We start from the raw sequence: 19,638 nt of genomic DNA, 5'->3' as shown, positions 1-19,638 counted from the left end.
TAAACCATAGATATGCTTAGTCAAAATTTCCTCATGGCATGATAAATGAAAAAGTACCTAAGAGACAAAACACCTGGCACTATAAGCACAATGTTCCTTTCAGCCTCCAGGAACTGCTAATGCAAGGTCTCCCATTTCCTGCACTAGGCTATATCTCCTTCAGATTTTAATAAAAGTATTTTATTCATATCTCTCTGCTGAAAACCACTACCCCTCATTGTGGTTTCCAAGAAGAGGTGCGAGGCCTGTGGTTATTGTGTTAGTAGAAATGATGTGGCGTAATGACATGATTTGTTTTCTCAGACTGTCTCTCTCCCTCATCTGTATACAGTAACAGCACTGATGTATATTTCATAAATTATGTCATACATTTATACATTTGCCAGGTGGTTTTATCAAAAGAGACTGTAGAGTGAATTTAAGCTACAAATTATTTCTTACTGCATGTGTGTGTTTCCTATAGGAGTCGAACACACAACATTTCAACTGCTCATGCACTGCTCTACCATTTAGGCTTTTACGTTACTTTACTGTTCACATACACAAAGATAGCTGCTATACTTGAGTGACTGGAAACAGCTGGCCGGGGATGATACCAATATGGCCGTTAAGCAAACTCAACTGCCTTAATGGTAGTTTTATAGTACTTTAAACATATGGCATATCTGCTTTTCTTTGCCCAATAGACAACATTGCAAATGCAATACATCCCCACAAAATCAAATGATTAAACCAAAGCAAGTCATGTCAACACCGTTTGCTTTTATGGCATAAAATATCCCTCCATATGAATATCCAGCCCCTGAGATCAGAACCAAGTTTTGTGCCAGTAATACATCAGACTATGAATGACTCACAGGGTCTTTCCACAGTCGCTTGTAAATCACACGGTGCATCTGATGCAATCCTCAATGACCTCGCCAGTCTGGAATAAGACCAACAAAAAGTCGGTACAAGTAGAAAAGTGTATCATAATGTGACAAGGGACCCTACCTTGACATAAAGCTGCTGGAACTCATCCAGGTTAAGTCGGCCACTGGGGCAATCTTTCAGGAAGCCTTTGTACCATTGTTTAAGTTCATGTTCATTAAACTCTGTGTTCTTCACCAGGTCCTCCATTACCTCAGGGGTCAGCTTGCTGTTCTGTTTCCCCATGGTGTCTGCAAGGCATAGAAATCAGATTTGCGATGATCTCACTTTGTCTTAAAAAGGAACATTTTTGACAAGTACGTACATTACATTTCCACATTCAAGGGATACACTGTATCAATAACCTCCAAGAGTATTGAACCCATGACGTGTTACTTGCAGCATGCTCTACTAGCTGAGCTACAGGGCTTAATGGTTAATAATATAATGGCCAATTCGCACTGAGCCAAGAAACACAGAGTCGGTAAGGTCAGTGTAAAACCCCTGTTGGGAGTTGTTGGATCAAAGTAAATAAGACTTCAGGATGCTTAGGTTTGTTGGTGTTTATTGGAGTTGGTTGTTGTTGGACCAGTGATAATTGGCTTTAAAATTAAACCCTACAAAAATACTGTATATGTTCATTTTGAATTATCATGAAATATGATGTATGCAAGCTATAGAATAGAATAGAATAGAATAGAATAGAATAGAATAGAATAGAATAGAATAGAATAGAATAGAATAGAATAGAATAAAACTGAACGAAGAGAGTGCTTGCACTCAGGGGCGCTGTAAAGGGGGGGTAAACAATGAAGATTTTCGGGGCCCACGATTAAGAGGGGGGAAAAAAGTCTCAGTGTGTTGGGGGCCCTGTCAAGATTCTTTTCATGGGGCCCAAAATCCTTAGCATTGCCCCTGCTTGCACTAAACACTAGTGGCATGCCGTGACATCTTGAAGCTAAACCAACTAAACTCCATTATAATCAATAAAGTGTTTGGCAGAGCCTTTCTGTAACAGTTAAAAAAAGATTAAAATTGGTGTCAAATACTGATATATAGGGGTATAGGATTGGAAACCACTGATATATAAAGATAGGATTGGAAACCACTGATATATAGGACTGAAAACCACTGATATATAAGCAGGACTGTAAAGCACTGATATATAGAAATAAGATTGGAAGCACTGAAATAGATTGGAAACCACTGATATTTTCCATCAGGACTGTAAAGCACTGAGATATATAGGGACAGGATTGGGAAACACTGATATATATAGGGATAGGATTGGAACAACTGATATATAGAGATATACAGTACTGTGCAAAAGTCTTAGGCCACCATGCAACAATAAGATTTGTTTTTGCAATGTTATAGTGATCATATATAATTGTTTCTCACTTTCTTTAATAGAATACATTCAGAAAATACAAGTAATTGTGTATGTAGTATTTTAAAACTGTCTAAAAATGTAAACTGATGTGTCAAGTTTTTAGGGAAAACTCCCCTTCCACTTGGGCAACAGCAGGAAACTGAAGGATCTCTTAAACCTAAATAAAATTAAATCCTAATTTCTAATTTTCACACGTTGCGCAATTTCACCAGCATGCACTTGTGGTAAACAAATACCGGTGCGCATGTCGTACCAGCAAATACACTGTGCGGTGATCATGCCGAATTTTTGACACTGTCAGAAAACTATCGTAGGCTATCTTTGGACGCAAGACCGGGAAAACGGCCGTCTTTGAACATCTCTCATTGTACGACATGAAGAGCCACGATCACAGAAATCGCGACGATTGTTTCACGATGGCAATCTTTCGTCTGGGACAGCCAATAATCGTGCAGTGTATCCCGGGCTTTAGACTTTTGCACAGTACTGTACATTACCACTAACATTATAAGAACAGGACTGTAGACCACTAGTCTCGCATAGCTGAAGGTCTTTAAATGGCCAAGGACTGCCCAAGAGGCCATATGACTGACACATTAGGCAACCAATCATGTTTGCTTTGTGCCGAGGAAATGTCTCCACAATAACAGACCGGAGTGCAACAACACGTAAAAATCTATCTTTTGGATTTCACTAATTACGTCAACCTAAACTCTTGTGACGTCTTTTAAAGACTTTATGCCTTGAACCTCACATGCTTTCTGCCTTTGTGTTGTTTCCAGGCGGATTGTTAAAGAACACAGGCGTCTCCCGGAAATCCTGTATAATTCAGCCAATCAGAAGATGGCTTTGAAGCTGCTGAAGCATTTCCAAATAAGTATGCTGTAGGCAGCCTATGGTTGTGGGTATGGTGTCTAAGACTAGTAGCCACTGATATATAGGGATAGGACTGGAAACCACTGATAAAACTGGCAACCACTGGTGCATATCATCCTATTACATAGCCTGACTGTAATGTTTTTTTCCGCAGGTTAAAATAATATTAATATAATTTAATATCACAGCTAAACTAAGTCATTTGTGTAGTTTAATAAATATAATTGAGTCTTTGAGGATTACACCATTCCATGATGACTTATTACATCAATAGCAAAATGTTTGGTGTATTTAATGTGATAAACACGGGGGCTCCAAAAATCGGAGACTACCAGTGAAAATGCTTCTACTGTATTTAGTATTCCTCATCTGTAATACAAAGCTATGAGCTCAGAATAAACAATGTCCTGCAGAAATAATTTCAAGGCATTCCTAGTCTTAACACTGAGCAAATAAGACACCCCCTCAAGCTTGTTCTGTGAAACACTATGTCAATAAAAATACGTCACAGAGCCCAAGAAAGGACCCCTACATAAAATCCTCCATTTCAGCTTATCATCATTATTTTAACATTTGTGTGCCTTTGTGTATAAGCAGTGATTGTTCCCACATCTGCTTAAAAAGAACAGCGTACAGCTCTACATGGGCGTCTTCCACAAACTGTGCATAACTGTCAGGACAATTAGTTAATTAAACCAAACACAATTAGCATAATCACTAAAAGGTCTTTAGTGAACATTTACATTTTTTTTTTTTTTGACACAGAAAAAAGCCAATCCTTCTGTTACATCTTTGTTCATACATCTCAATTAATGAACACAATGGAAAAAGCAGACGCTTTATGCAACCCTAACTGCAGTCATGCAGATGAATTGTTGCATTTAAATCTTTTTACGGTTGTTAATTCATTGTGGTGAGATTCATAAAGCCTTCATGCACAAAAACGCAAGAACATTGTGCTTCATAGTTCAATACAATTCATTCTGTCTGCGACTGACAGATGAGCAGCAAGAAACTGATGATAATGACTGCTAATGTAGTTTCCCACACAAAAGTATTAAGAAAATGCATTAAAAGGCATGCATCTTAAATCTTTTACAAAAATACATAAAAATAGAGATTTGTACTTGCATCCCACACAACAATCGTTTTGCGAGGCAGCGCTTCGTGTAATCCTAAATCGTGAGAATCGTGAGAATACACAAAACATGCAGTGAATAAAAGGTCACTGATCTGCAAACTGCACTGCATTGTGTCTTTGGGGAATACCTTTCTTTATGAGTGATCCACCCATGAAAAGTAAAGCAAAGAAAATTCAGATTCAGAATGCCAAAAATAATTGTAACAATAAGAGCACCAAAGCTGACTATGAATGTGTGCTGTGTGATAACACAAAGCTGACTTGCTCTTTGCCAATTTGATTTATGATAGCAAACTAATTAAATGATCATCATCATCCGTAATTGAATTTTTATCCAGCTGAGCCCCCCAGTTTCACAGATTTACATGATTTCTGTCAAGCCACAAAAGCAAAACTGCAAATGGTCTGATTCAATAGGATTGGTAAAAAGCCATTGTTTCACATGTCTCCAGATTTACTATATTTCCAGGGGAACCCAGATTTACCGATTTGCTTATTGGTCAAATTCAGAGCAGCGCTTATTCGAAGCCCTGCAGTGATGCCATAAATCAGCAGCTTTGGCAGTCGCTAAGGAGTAACTTGTTTAAGTCTACATGACCACCGGTTAGGGCTTTTTATGTTTCCACACAACAGCACAGTGCTCTGAAATACCTACGGAAATCCCGAATGCAGGAAAATACAGTTAAATCATTTTTGAGAGCAATATAGACAACAGTTTTGTATAAGAAGAAGCATTTGTCTCATGGGTGGTTGACACTTTGCCTAGCTTTAATGTAAAACTAATAAAAAAGCACTGTTGAATCATTCAATGTTTAAAAATATATATTGGTGGTACATACATACTGAACAATACATGAAATAGTGCTATACATTCTGCTTAAAAGATTCGGTCACTGCGGGCTATAAAAGGAACCTGTCCACATAAAAAGCAACAGTCCACTCCATTTTCCTTTTAGCCTCCATCAGTGCTATTTCGGTTGCAACAGGAGACCAGAGAGAAAGCTCTGTCCCTTGTGACTACACAGTGCAGGTTAAATCGATCTCTTAAAATGATTTTGCTTTTTTCGCGCACTGCTGTAATGCAGATAGATTGTACTGATGTGCATGTTGAATAGCAGTGCGTTTAAATTTTATTTTATATGCATTGGGCTCTTCACAAGGGTTTGTACGACAGAAACATGCTGTGTTATGTTGCACAAGCGTTCTTGTCATGTAAGGACCGCTGACTAACAAGCGTTATGATGACTATGCAAACTGAGCCTGGGATCAAGAGGCGTTTTAAACCCTGACTCGACTCATCACAACAGTGTTCATGTCCACATGAGCCTGAAAGATTATGTCACATGTGAATTTATCCAAGCAAATGATTTAGCACATGCAGCTTATTCAGACAGGCACATTATATAATGAACATTTAGTTTATTTCATTAATTTATAAGATGACCTTGAGAGTGTAAGATGTGTGGGTTGCATGAAACAGGCATGTGCCAAAAATTTCACAATACACTTTTACATTACAAGTACCTAAGTTGGTCTGCATCCATGATCCATGAACTGTCAAGCAACAAATTCACAATGCAATAGCACGGTAGTATATAGCTCTAATCTTACTGTAATACATTGAATGCACATTGAAGGTGCAAACATGTGCACAAACAAATACATACGTGTGCGTGCGCATCCCGCCACGCAGCTATTTGAGAGATGTCGACCTGGTGCCATTGTCAAATAATGTCAATTCATTTCACATAGAGACATCACATTTTTACTTTACTACTGTCATCTTGGTCACCAAATATTTTTTTTTTAATGACTGCAAGTCATATAATCAATAAACAATATAATAATCACGTACATATTAAATATGCTCTAACAATTTGTTGAAGAAATATAATAAACAGGACAAAAATAAAATCATATTTTTCATCCCATGATGGCAGTTGAAAATTATTGCATGCAGATACAACATAAAGCTTTTTCTTATTATTATTATTATTATATAAAAATAAAAAGTGATTTCCCAATGCACATGTGTTTTTTTAGCTGATACGAAATCCATGCATTCTCAAATATCACAATACACATCACATCTCACATGTCATAATGAATGCATTGCAATGCTGCAGGTATGAATCTTGTCAATCACTTTCTAAAGCTTTCTGATTCCTGTACGCATATTTATCGTAAGCATAGGTCTGCTTACCGGTTAAAGGCGGTCTGACGGATCCTGCACCGGGCGTCTGTGAAAGGTAAACGCGACGCGAGCTGTTGACAGCTGCGGTGAGCTTTCTCTGGAGTGAAAGGAGAGACGCGCAGGAAAAACGCAGCGATTACCGCAGCGAACAAGGTCCACGCGCAGCCCTCGAGGTGACGCGACGCTATAGAGATACAATAGAGTTGAGCGTCACTTTGTGTTCTCGCGCTCCGCTGCCTGTGGCGCGTGCCGTGAGCTCCTCGGTGAGTGTGCGTAAATTGCGCGTTCACGTTTTGACCGAGCACTATCCCAGCAGCTGTGATAGACACAATGACATCAGCGAGTCGGTGGGATACGAGTTATTCCGCTGTCTATTTTATTGTTTTATATGTATTATCTATCTGTCTGTCTATCTTTTCTATAATGCATTTTGTAATGTATTTTTCTCTATAATCAGTTCCACAATACTTAAACATCTATAACTTTTCCTTTATTATTTATATTTTCCTTGCATTATTTATTCTGACATATGAAAAACGAAGTACCCCGTAGTGCCTGAAAACATTTTAATGTGCCCTTGTTATATTCATGGTGGGTTGCATTAACATGTTAATAGGTCTACTAGTGCAAACGCATGCCCAGATTAGCTCAGGGCGTGCACACAAACATTATTTGGTCAACAAATAATGCCGGGATGTTGGACGGATTGGATATCTTGTTTGTAATGGGACGCTGTCATAAGAATGTAACATCCAAATGTTTGCCTCTCCTGATGCACACATCAATATTGATCACATCAAATATTAAAGCCAAGTTAAGGACAACTTTTCTAAATAAAGAGTGTGTTATAGCTAGAATGTACTTCGTACATCATTTGAGCATCAGTACAGGAAGACGACCAAAGACATCTCATTCAATCACATCAAACACCAGTGGCTCAGTCCAAATCACAAAGCTTTAACAACTGATTCCTGTTTAATGCTTACAGTAAAAGTCAAGAACCTGGTGGGTGCACAGGTTTGTTTGGCAGAATAATAATCAGAATCCTCACTGTGGATAAATCAAGCGCTTATCAGGACCTCACCCATCATCCCACCACAAATCACATGGTGTTTATGGCATGAAGATCCTTCAACAGAAATCTCACACAGACAGGACAAAAATGACTAATTTGTTTTGAAGGCCTTGGTCTGAGAAACAGTGACCAGCTAGTGAAGATAATAAAATGAAACTAATACGCTCTTAGAAATGCGGGGCGATACCCTTTCAAAAAGTTCACTTTTGTGAGGGTTGTATATAAGGTAAATATTGGCACTTCAAAGATACATATCTGTACCTAAATGGTTCATAAAGGGCACCATCCGGGTGACAGGGTTTATATACAGTAAAAACTACTTGGTTTTGCATGTCAATTCAACCTTATATTTTACATGTTGACTTGTGATAATTTGACATAACAGATATAGACGGTTAAAGACGGTTTCATCGGACGCACATGCGTTGTCGCGTTATGCTTCTGGTCCGAACTTTACTTCCGGTTTCAGTTTTTTTAATGGTCTGAATGGTTGCTAAACTGAACTCTTGAACAAATACCTTGTCGAAAATAACAAATGTTTTGGTTTCCTAGGTAATCTATTTGTTGTTTATTTTGCTTGTTATATAAATAAACTACTTTAAAAGGACTTTGTTGTTATTTATTCTTTTACCATATGTAATCAATAAAGATCACATTAATTTTGTTGTTGTTTGGTGTTTTTATTTCCCTTGTGCAGAACACACAATGCAGTTTAAGTTCAGGTTTGTTGTTGTTAGGTAGTTGTTAGATTAGTTGACATAAACATGCATATAGTGGTCAAACACGCTGGGAATAGTTAGTTTATGCTTAATCTTGAAGACATCTGTAATTAAACAGCCTTTAAAGGGATAGTTCGGCCAAAAATGATATTAAACCCATGATTTACTCACCCCCAAGCTGTCCGAGTTGCATATGTCCATCGTTTTTCAGACAAACACATTTTCGGATATTTTAGAAAATGTTTTAGATTTTTCAGTTGATTAAGTGTAATGTTACAGGGTCCACGACCTTCAAGTCCAAAAAAAGTGCGTCCATCCTTCACAAAATAAATCCAAACGGCTCCAGGATGATAAACAAAGGTCTTCTGAGGGTAATCCGCGCGGTGTTGTTGTAGAAATATCCATATTTAAAACTTTATAAACTAAAATAACTACCTTCCGGTAGCGTCGCCATCTTAGTCGCGTCCGCATTCAGAATGAGAGCTTATGCAGCCTACGGAGGCTACTCTGCTGCTGCTCTGTCCCCCCGCCCTCCGAATTTGTCATACGTCGAAAAGTGCGTACACTACACTGATACTCTCTCCTAAATACAGAGGAGTCTAAGATGGTGGCGCTACCGGAAGGTATTTATTTTCGTTAATAAAGTTTTAAATATGGATATTTCTACAACAACACCGCGCGGATTACCCTCAGAAGACTTTGTTTATCATCCTGGAGCCGTTTGGATTTAATTTGTGAAGGATGGACGCACTTTTTTGGACTTGAAGGTCGTGGACCCCGTAACATTACATTTAATCAACTAAAAGATCTAAAACATTTTCTAAAATATCCGAAAATGTGTTTGTCTGAAAAACGATGGACATATGCAACTCGGACAGCTTGGGGGTGAGTAAATCATGGGTTTAAAATCATTTGTGGCCGAACTATCCTTTTAAACACGAGTACAACATGGCACATGTTTCACTTGTTTTTCTCTACCCTCTGAACCTACGCTCTACGCGTGTCATCACACGAGCTCACTGTTCTTAAAGGGGCCGCACCCAACACCGTAAGTTACGTGATGACCACGAAGCCGCTTGTTTATGTTGTTATTGCTGAACCGTCTATAAAAACAATTTAAATAGTTTAACTTAATTGGTTATGTTAAAGTAACAAAAAATATATTTGACATAATTTTAACAGTGTACCTTTATTTCTGTCACTGTTATATAATAATATAAAAAACATCAGCTTATATTGAATATGCATTACATTAAAGAAGAAGTCTACATTTCCCCACAGAAACTTGAATAACAGTTGCTACAATATATTTAACCTCTTCAACCCTGAGGACCCTGTCCCGGGTCCAGAATTTCGTATTTTGACTTAATATAAAATATTCTTTTAATCTTTGATGCTCCGTCATGGACCCCAGTAACACATATGAGATACTGTTTGAAAGCTTAGAGTCTCTACTTTCTGCAGATATGCATCACTTTGACACATCTTTTACTGTAAGAAAGTTATTTACACTTAATTTACACTATCACCCCCCCAATATTTTATTATATCATTTAATATTTACATATTTCATATTTTTCAAAAATGACAAACATGGGCAAGTCTTATATCAAATGAAAGCTCTCACTCTCAGGAATAAGGCTACAGTGTTATTTTTGTTCTAATATCAACACATATCCAACAATCATCGAATGAATAATAAGGTTAAAAATTGTGTTTTATAAACATAGGTGAAACTTGAGTGTGGACTGCCTCAGATAGCACATATAGCCACAAATGATACACCATCTTTTATTTTAGGTCCTACTCTAAACAATGAGTCCATTCACAGCATTTTCTTTGGTTGTGTGCATATATAATCCCTTGCTATTTATTATATGTGCAAAACAAAAAATTAATATTTATATGAAAAATGTATTTTCGCACCCTTTAGTAAAATAAGAATATCTTTTGAATGCGACATGCTAAAGAGTTCATTCTTTTTTTGGGTGTTTACTGTCTGCTGCTGGTAACAACCAGAACTGTCTGCAGTCTGCTAGAGCACCCAGAACCAGAGTTATACACTATCAAAGACAGTGTTTACAACATAAAAAAAGAAAATTTGGTGTTTCATCATATGAAAAACAACATAAATAACAATATTTGTCACAAACAGCAGCTTTTTATGTAACTTCAAAGGGTTTTCTTTAAAATGATATAAAGAAATTGCATTTATTCCACTGTATGTGGTTATGGGAGCACTTCAAATGTTTTTAGGCAGAAATTGTATACAAAAAGGGTATTATTCCTCCCTTCAGTTGGAGTAAAATAACTTTTACATAGATTATGATAGAGAAAAAATTCCTTTTTCCTCTGTAAGCTGACAATTGCTGGAATCAAACAAAACTGTCTGCAGGGACCTGAGATACCCAGGGCCAGAGTTATATACTTTCAAATAAAAACTTTAGAAAAAAACATCAAAAAGCGCCTATTTATTTTTGTGTTTATTAGAGGCCTGACATCACATACAACCATGTTGAGCACTTTTAACAGTGTTTTATGTAATTTCAAAGGGTTTCCTGTAAAATGATACCAAACTTTTGTATGTAAACTTCTGCATGTGGGTATGGGATGCTTTTGAAATTGGGTAGGCCAAATCCAGGCGAAAATCCTCAAAATAGCTTCAGGGTGTAAGAAGATAAACAAGAAAAGGGTCAAATTACTTGTGAAAAGGAAAATGAATGCAGTAACAGGATTGAACACAAAATGTTGGGCTGAAAGTTTAATATTTCATAATAGTTAACATAAATGCTTTAATCACACAAAAATAATAGTTTACATATATATTAACAGCAGCCAGACGCTATCTTACAAACAATAGACAGAACTCAGAGAGTTTCTTGACATCACATTGAATCCCACCGGGGGAATTATAGACAAATCAGATCAAGATGACAATATGTCAGCTTCGATCAAATCTTACGACTGCTTTGCAACCATAAAAGCGTGTAGCTTGTCCGCAGTCTCAAAAGACAGCTGTAACAAGATAAATAAACGAGTCAAAGAGGGAATACTGATACAAAAGCTCAAAGGAACAGAAAGGTCAGAGGAAAATAGATGGCGTGACCTCTGTGGTTCAGATTTGACATTACACATTTCGTTCCAAAAAAGGGTGCTGAAAACCCGTGGGAATCATGACTCCCACGAAATGTAAATTATTGTGAGGACATGGTGACACAAATGTGTAGGAGACCTATTATGTGACCTATGGAGAGTTTTGACATCAGTGAAGAAGCAGAGATTAATCCAAACCCAGCTGGTGTGGAGGAGGAGGAGGACATCGAACATGCAGGTCAGGTCTGCAGAAATATAGACAGTGGTATACTGATATAATACAGTGCACAAACAGTACTGAGAAAATAAGCAATATCTATATGACAGCTTTATTGCCAAACATTGACAATGCCTGGAGGAGAGCCATTGTGCAACGAGTCACTGTGTGTCTTATTATTCTAAGGTTAAAGGTTACAGTGTTGACCCAAAGAAGAGGCCGACCATAGGTTATTGTGAACCAATTTTATCTATCACCATGGCGCGTTTTGAGTCAGGCACTTAACCTATAGGGGAATTCCTAAGGGACTATTGTTTCAGTTATAGTATTGTTTGCTTAAAGTCACACTGGCTATGTTTACATGCACCAAATTTTAAAATTAAATCTGATTGCAGGTTTCGACAATACAGTTTGCATGCACCCCTAAACATTGCAATCTGATTAAAATGTTTGTTTACATAATCCAAACCAAATGTCTGCACAAGCACACATCCAGGATTGCCAGATTTGTGTATCAAAACCATTTAATAGTTTAGTCTTAATGCCATCCTATACATACTAGTGTGCTCCAAAATTTATGCATTCAGAACATAGTCTGTCACTCCCGTCAATAAGAATCAATGATTTTTATGACATCATTCTGCATTTCATCTGAATCGAGGTAAACACTATTGACTATTTAAAAGGGGGAGGGGCCACTCAATATACCCCACACTAACTAATTAAAATTAAATCAACAGATCAAAAGGTCATATTCATTCAGGACATGATTTAAATACTATAATATTAAAAATGAGAAAAGTTTTCATTAGGTAGCCTATTTATAGTTCTGTATCCACAGTAAGAATAGTGCAGGGCCACAACAACAATCAACACCACAACATGCACAACACAGCCCGGAGACCACAAGGGACCATTTCAACACAACGTTACGATTCAGAAGGGAATTTTTGTAAAATAAATCCACTTTGTCAATCAATGGAGCTAAACCATGAAACAATATCCACATGCAGCCTCTTCCCTGGCGCACAATAGCATCATTATTGTGTTAAAAACGGTATATCTGCCCTGCAAATGTTTCAAGGACTACTTCAAAGCTGCTCCATTTAGACTTTCTTTAGTTTACTAGACTGCTTGTAGTGCATCATCTTAATGTTGTGTATCATTGAAAAGCGGCCACTAAGAAATTCATTTTGCACAACACTCATTAGATGGAAGCAGCAACATGACACTTGCTATTTATGTAAAAGCATTTAGGGTCAAAATGCAAGATAGTGCTTTAGCATCATTGCAAGTTTGTCTCTTAATTGCTTCACATTTACTGAAATGTAACAGCATTTCCATTTATATTAGAGCGCACCATTGCCTTTCCTGACCAGTTGTATTCTGGAAATACCATTCACACCACATCTCATTAATACTAACAGCAGCCTCACATTAAAAAAAAAAAAATAGGACCATAGCAAAAGACACGTATCTCTGTGTGCGTCATCATTTGCCATTAAGGTTTCATGCATTGCATAATATGAAAAAATGTACTTTCTATTATTTGCTTAGTGTCCACATGCTATTATTACAGTAATATCAGTGCCAGGGTGTTGGTGATATTCAGTGATTCAACCCCTGCTAATTCTCAGGGAGCATGCAGTCCTGATTCTATTAATGGTCTCATTTAGTTCATCTAAAATCAATAAACCGCCTCTGTAACATGAAAGGGACACATCGCTGATGGGACGTGGAGACATCAAAGTTCCCCTGTGAGCCAGAAGGTATCTATATCCTTTTGAAGTTTTCAAAACCTTATGAGCCGTTCTGCACGCAGATTCATTTGTCGATATAATGAGAACGAGTTATTATTTAATGTGGTTTAGAAATTTTACAAAGGATATCAATAATAAACCAACATTATGAAAGAAGCAAAACAATTCATAATCTTGAGATAATACTGAGTTTTCAAATGTTGGCTGGGGTCTGCTGGATCACTGCTTGTTGTGGCTGTTAGATGATCTGCTATATGGAGGCATAACCCAAACCTCTCTGGTCTGGACTTTTTCAACTTAATATGAATCTCACATGGTTAATCAAATCAGAGACATTAAAAGAAATTTGAGTTTTGTGCAGGTAACTCAACAAAAGATCATAACACGACATAATTTGTAATGATGAATCGAGCCGTAACAGCAACCTACGAGCACTGCTAATGCATACTATGTGGGAGTCAGATAATTGTACATTTGCAACTTTAGACCTCTGCAATTACCATGAAGGCAAAATGTTCCATTTCAGTCGAGTCTTTCAAATGCTAAATTAAAGGGATGGTTCGCCAAAAAATGAAAATTCTCAACATAATGAGGTTCCAAAAATGTATAATCCTTTTTTCTGAAGAGCATCAAAGAAAAAGTATTAAAGACTATTCTGGACACTCTGTTCCAAATGATGATAAAAATGAAGCCATGAAATATATTTATGATGGTAATAAAGAAATTTTCCTGAAACAAAATATGAACATTAACTCATAAATTTCTCACTCTCGTGTTATCCCAGTTACACTCACCTAAAGTATTATTAGTAACACCTGTTCAATTTCTCATTAATGCAATTATCTAATCAACCAATCACATGGCAGTTGCTTCAATGCATTTAGGGGTGTGGTCCTGGTCAAGACAATCACCTGAACTCCAAACTGAATATCAGAATGGGAAAGAAAGGTGATTTAATGGCATGGTGGCTTACGGCCAGTCTGAGTATTTCACAATCTGCTCAGTTACTTGGATTTTCACGCACAACCATTTCTAGGGTTTACAAAGAATGGCATGTAAAGGAAAAAAAAATCCAGTATGTGGCAGTCCTGTGGGCGAAAATGCCTTGTTGATGCTAGAGGTCAGAGGAGAATGGGCCGACTGATTCAAGCTGATAGAAGAGCAACTTTGACTGAAATTACCACTCAATACAAGTGAGGTATGCAGCAAAGCATTTGTGAAGCCACAACACGCACAACCTTGAGGCGGATGGGCTACAACAGCAGAAGACCCCACCGGGTACCACTCATCTCCGCTAAAAATAGGACAAAGAGGCTACAATTTGCTCAAGCTCCAAAATTGGACAGTTGAAGACTGGAAAAATGTTGTCTGGTCTGATGAGTCTCGATTTCTGTTGAGACATTCAGATGGTAGAGTCAGAATTTGGCATAAACAGAATGAGAACATGGATCCATCATGCCTTGTTACCACTGTGCAGCCTGGTGGTGTAATGGTGTGGGGAATGTTTTCTTGGCACAGTTTATAGGCCCCTTAGTGCCAATTGGGTATCGTTTAAATGCCACGGCCTACATGAGCATTGTTTCTGACCATGTCCATCCCTTTATGACCACCATCTACCCATCCTTTGATGGATACTTCTATCAGGATAATCCACCATGTCACAAAACTTGAATCTTTTCAAATTGGTTTCTTAAACATGACAATGAGTTCACTGTACTCAAATAGACCCCACAGTCACCAGATCTCAACCCGATAGAGCATCTTTGGGATGTGGTGGAATGGGAGCTTCGTGCCCTGGATGTGCATCCCACAAATCTCCATCAACTGCAAGATGCTATCCTATCAATATGGGCCAACATTTCTCATGTAGAATTAAGGCAGTTCTGAAGGCGAAAGGGGCTAAGAGAATTATGAAATTAAGAATTTTCATTTTTTGGTGAACTATTCATTCCTTGTTCTAAGAGAAACATTCAAACACAGTTGATGAATGCATCAGTATAATTATACTTTTTAATAAATAATTTTAATTAGATAATTTGTTTGTGTTCTTATTTGTGATGTTTGGTAGAAAATGAAATGGTCTAAGACATTTGTGAAGCCAAGCCTTACTGTTGTAAATGTGCTCAGGCTTTTATCGTAAACACAAAATGGATAGTTAATGCGAGTGTCTATAAGCCAGATGTGTCCGTGTCGTTCCTCGTAAAAGGTTGTTGATTTTGGCCGCATGCAGGGCCCAGAGCCAGGCCGTGCCTTCAATGAATAGGAACTAAACCTGGCATACAGTGGTACATCATACACAAGATACACATATTAAAAAAACGTGCAGTTTTAAATGATAGGTGGAAACTTTATCTGAACTGATTGGTCAGCCAGCCTGATCTCACGAGAAATTGTACATATTTTACAAGTTGGCTAATTCGTATCAATTCATACAAAGTTAATGGTGCAAAATTATATGATTCTCATGAAAAAAAACAACGAAACCGAACCTCCAACCCTAACACAGGGGTCAAGGCATATATTTCCAAAACGTACAAATGTGGTCGTATGAATTAATACGAATTAGCCAACTCGTAAAATATGTACAAAATCTAGTAGGATAGCTTAGGGTTGGAAGTGTGTAAGACTTGTAATGATATCAGATCGCCACATAAATCCCACCTGTATCATGTGACATTATCAGATAAAGTTTATCTCAGGGAAAACGTCTCTTAACCACATCGTTTATTCAAATCAAAAATGGATGCAGTAATGACTTTAAAAAATTCTAAGCTGTGACCTGCAGAGATTCACTGAAAACAATCAAACAATGTAATACATTATTTTAATACATGTGAAGGCTCTGTTGTGCTTTTACCTGAATCTAAAATATTTAAACAAATAAAAACAGATTAATGAAATGCTCTCTTGTTGTCAGGATGAGATTACATCAGAGGGGTCAGATGCGAATCAGCAATGATGTTTGCTTTAGGGAAAGTATACAGCTAGTAGAGATGCGCGGTTGGCGGTTACAGCCGCGGACTCCGCGGATAAACCGCGGATCGGGCGGATGACGTGACGAAAAATAATATTTTAATTAGATTCGGGCGGGTGGCGGATCGACTGCTTGTTAGCTGTGTCCTTCTAAGCATGCAACCTTAAAAGGTGAGCACTCTGTCTTTCAGGGTGGCAGCCTCAGAAGTTCTCAAAGAGAACTGAAATGAGACGGTCTAGTCTTCTGAGGACCCATAATTTGCGTCACCTGTTGCACGCGCCCCCAGTAGTCCCCACCGCGCCTGTCAGCAGAAAACAGCGGAGACATTTCTGACTTATTAAAATAAATATGTAATCAAAAATATTAATTTATTTTAGAAAATATGACACATTGATGTAGATTAAACTATTCAACAGTATATCAAATAATCAACCTTATGTTGCAAATATACGCAACATAAACATAATAATATTAACACAAAACATAACTTATAATACTAAAACAGTGACAAGAAAAAGTTTTCTAATACACTTTTATTTAATAAAGGTTTTAATTGTTTGGGATAGCCTCGGCATGTTAAGAATCCATTCGTTCTATCATTAACAGCGCAGAGAAATGAGGACGCATTTTGACATAGCTCTTATCAACGCCTCAAAAAATGAGAATTAAAAACAAAGGAAATAGAAGGTCAGAAAAGGTTTGCCTGGAATAAGTTTTACAAAGTGGTAAATCAGGATGACACCAGTGCAGACTATGTAATTTGTGCGTTTAATTTAGGCATTACTTATTTATTTATTTATTTTTGTCCCGTGTGCGCCGATAGGAGACTGAGTTCACTGCTGATATTCTAGAGCTTTCTAGTCTCGCGGCTGTCATCAGCAGCGTCTTGCATCGCCCAGTCAGCGGATGGCGGGCGGGTGCGGTTTTGAAAACTGGTCAGAAACGTTGGTGCAGATGGATGGCGGACGGATGATGAGTTTTGTGATGCGGTTGCGGATGAAATAATAGCCCATCCGCGCAACTCTAACAGCTAGTACATCTAATATTTATATGAAATGCTCTACTATAACAAAATATTAAAGGGCACATATTATGCCCTTATTTTACAAGTTGTAAGTCTCAGGTGTGTCTAGAATGTGTCTGTGAAGTTTCAGCTTAAAATACCTCACAGATCATTTGTTATAGCTAGGGCTGTCAAAAGATTAATCGCGATTAATCGCATCCAAAATAAAAGTTTGTGTTTACATACCATATGTGTGTGTACTGTGTATAATTATTATTTATATATAAAAACACACCCGATCATGTATATATTTAAGAAAAAATTTTTTTATTTATATATAAAATATTTATATTTATATATAATATAAATTATAGAAATGTATATACAGTATTTAAATGCAAATATTTCTTAAATATATACATGAATGTGTGTGTATTTATATATACATAATATTTATACACAGTACACACACATATGCTATGTAAACACAAACTTTTATGTTGGATGCGATTAATCGCGATTAATCTTTTGACAGCCCTAGTTATAGCATGTCCAAAATGCCCCTATTTGGGTGGGAGCAAAAATGTGGGTGTTTTCATGTGTGTACCTTGCAAATGCAAATGAGCTAATTCCTTTTGGTAAAAAATATATCTGATTTCTGTGAATACAGTCTAAAACAAAAATATCTTTAGCCACATTAGCACTATTTTGAAAAGCTTTTGGGTAAAATTAACCAGTCAATCAGTGGCCAAGGGCGGGGCTTTATCAGTGTGACATCACAAAAACAAGAGAACCAAAACAGGATGTCTAATGAGACTGCTTTGGTTGAATGGTAATAAAAGGGTGGATTTTTTATTTAGGGTGGTTTTGTTTACACACTGCCAACACACATTTAAAGGCACTCTAAGCAAATCTGTGTGACGTCACTTCTTGTTGACGTTCGAAGAGTTGTCAAACAAAACGGAGCGTAGCTAACTCCTCCCCTCCCTTCCGTGCTTTCTGAAAGAGTCATGAATGCGCCCAGCCCCCACTCCCCAATCCTTATTGTCGTTTATTGGCTGGAACACTTTGTTATGTTTCGTGGTGGTAGGTTTGACCACTTTGTTTTTGTTGCAGTTTGTGGAGCCTGGGCTGTCTACAGAGACCGCGTTTTTTACAGTGTGTTCAGGGGACAGGCAGCTAGCAGATAGTGAGGAGATGTTTACTGTATGAAACAAAAAATGTTTTATGGCCTTAAACGCGTAAATTCGCTTAGAGCACCTTTAAAAACTCCAAACACCTTGTAAAAGTAGATTATATCAGTGATGTGCGGGTTCACCTGCGGTTACGAGTCATCGAAAAATATTTTTAATGATATTCGGGTCGCGGTCAGCAGGGTGGTTTGAAATAAAGATTCCAATTAACTATTTTAAACAATTACGACTTTTAAAAAATGCGGGTCGGGTACAATATATATATTATTATTTTTTTGCGGTCCAAGTTGCGGCCGGGTTAGTTGAAAATGTTGGTCGGATGCGGGTTGTTTATACATTGACCCGTGCATAACTGGATTATATGCATTAGCATATGTGCTTTTTAACAGCTGTAATCATATACACAATATAATATAATATTAAAGAAATGTTTCAAATATTGCTAAAACAAGATTTCTAAGTTCTGTCATGTGTTTAGTGTAAAACTAAATGAATATTTTAGAAAAATCTCCAGGCCTTTCTTTTTCTTAAATCTATAAATGCTTACCCTCTGCGGTTGGCAGCGGTGCTTATTCACTTGCAATACATGTGAGTTATAAATGGGTCTCAGAAGGCGTTATGTTCTGTGTGTATTTATTCGTACAGCAGGTAAGATTGCTGTGAATGTATATTGATCTGTAAGTAATACAAATTCTCTACAAATCCTGTTTTACTGTGTAGTGCAGACTTCAGTATTTACTCCTTTGACGACAGCGCTTGATGGATCTGGAGTGAAATGGCCTGGGGAAATATACAAAACTGCAATGTGTTCCAGTTTTAGAGCAGCTGGTCTTAACTTAGTAACACCTTGTCAAAGATAATATAAAAATAATGCATATATTTCATGTAAATATGCATGTGTGCAAATGCCTGTTTGATATATTTGACAAATGCAACCCACTGTTTACTGTGTCAGTAAAGTTTCAAATCTACAATAAAAAGTGTCTGCTGGAAAGAATAAACTACCAAAACAAAGAATAGTTGAAAGGCAAATCAAGTCAGTGCATAAGTCGGTGAGAAAGTGAGAGATTTATATAAACTTGACATCACAG

The 19,638-nt window shown here is 37.3% G+C and overlaps 1 protein-coding gene across 1 annotated transcript in view; it reads right to left on the bottom strand.

Moving 5' to 3' along the window:
* vsnl1a (visinin-like 1a) overlaps positions 1–6,817 on the bottom strand; it is a 30,615-nt gene extending 23,798 nt beyond the window's left edge. The window contains exons 1-2 of the mRNA XM_065268289.2: positions 6,523–6,817; positions 994–1,160 (exon numbers count right to left, since the gene is read on the bottom strand). Coding sequence (XP_065124361.1) covers positions 994–1,155 — 162 coding nt within the window. The 5' untranslated portion in view covers positions 1,156–1,160; positions 6,523–6,817. The remainder of the gene's footprint in view (positions 1–993; positions 1,161–6,522) is intronic.
* Between the last annotated feature and the right edge of the window lie 12,821 nt (positions 6,818–19,638).

This window comes from Paramisgurnus dabryanus, chromosome 12 (assembly GCF_030506205.2).
Source record: "Paramisgurnus dabryanus chromosome 12, PD_genome_1.1, whole genome shotgun sequence".
In the NCBI taxonomy this organism is placed as follows: Eukaryota; Metazoa; Chordata; class Actinopteri; order Cypriniformes; family Cobitidae; genus Paramisgurnus; species Paramisgurnus dabryanus.
The sequence above is the reverse complement of the archived record's forward strand: the minus strand, read 5'-3'. Positions and strand labels throughout refer to the sequence as shown.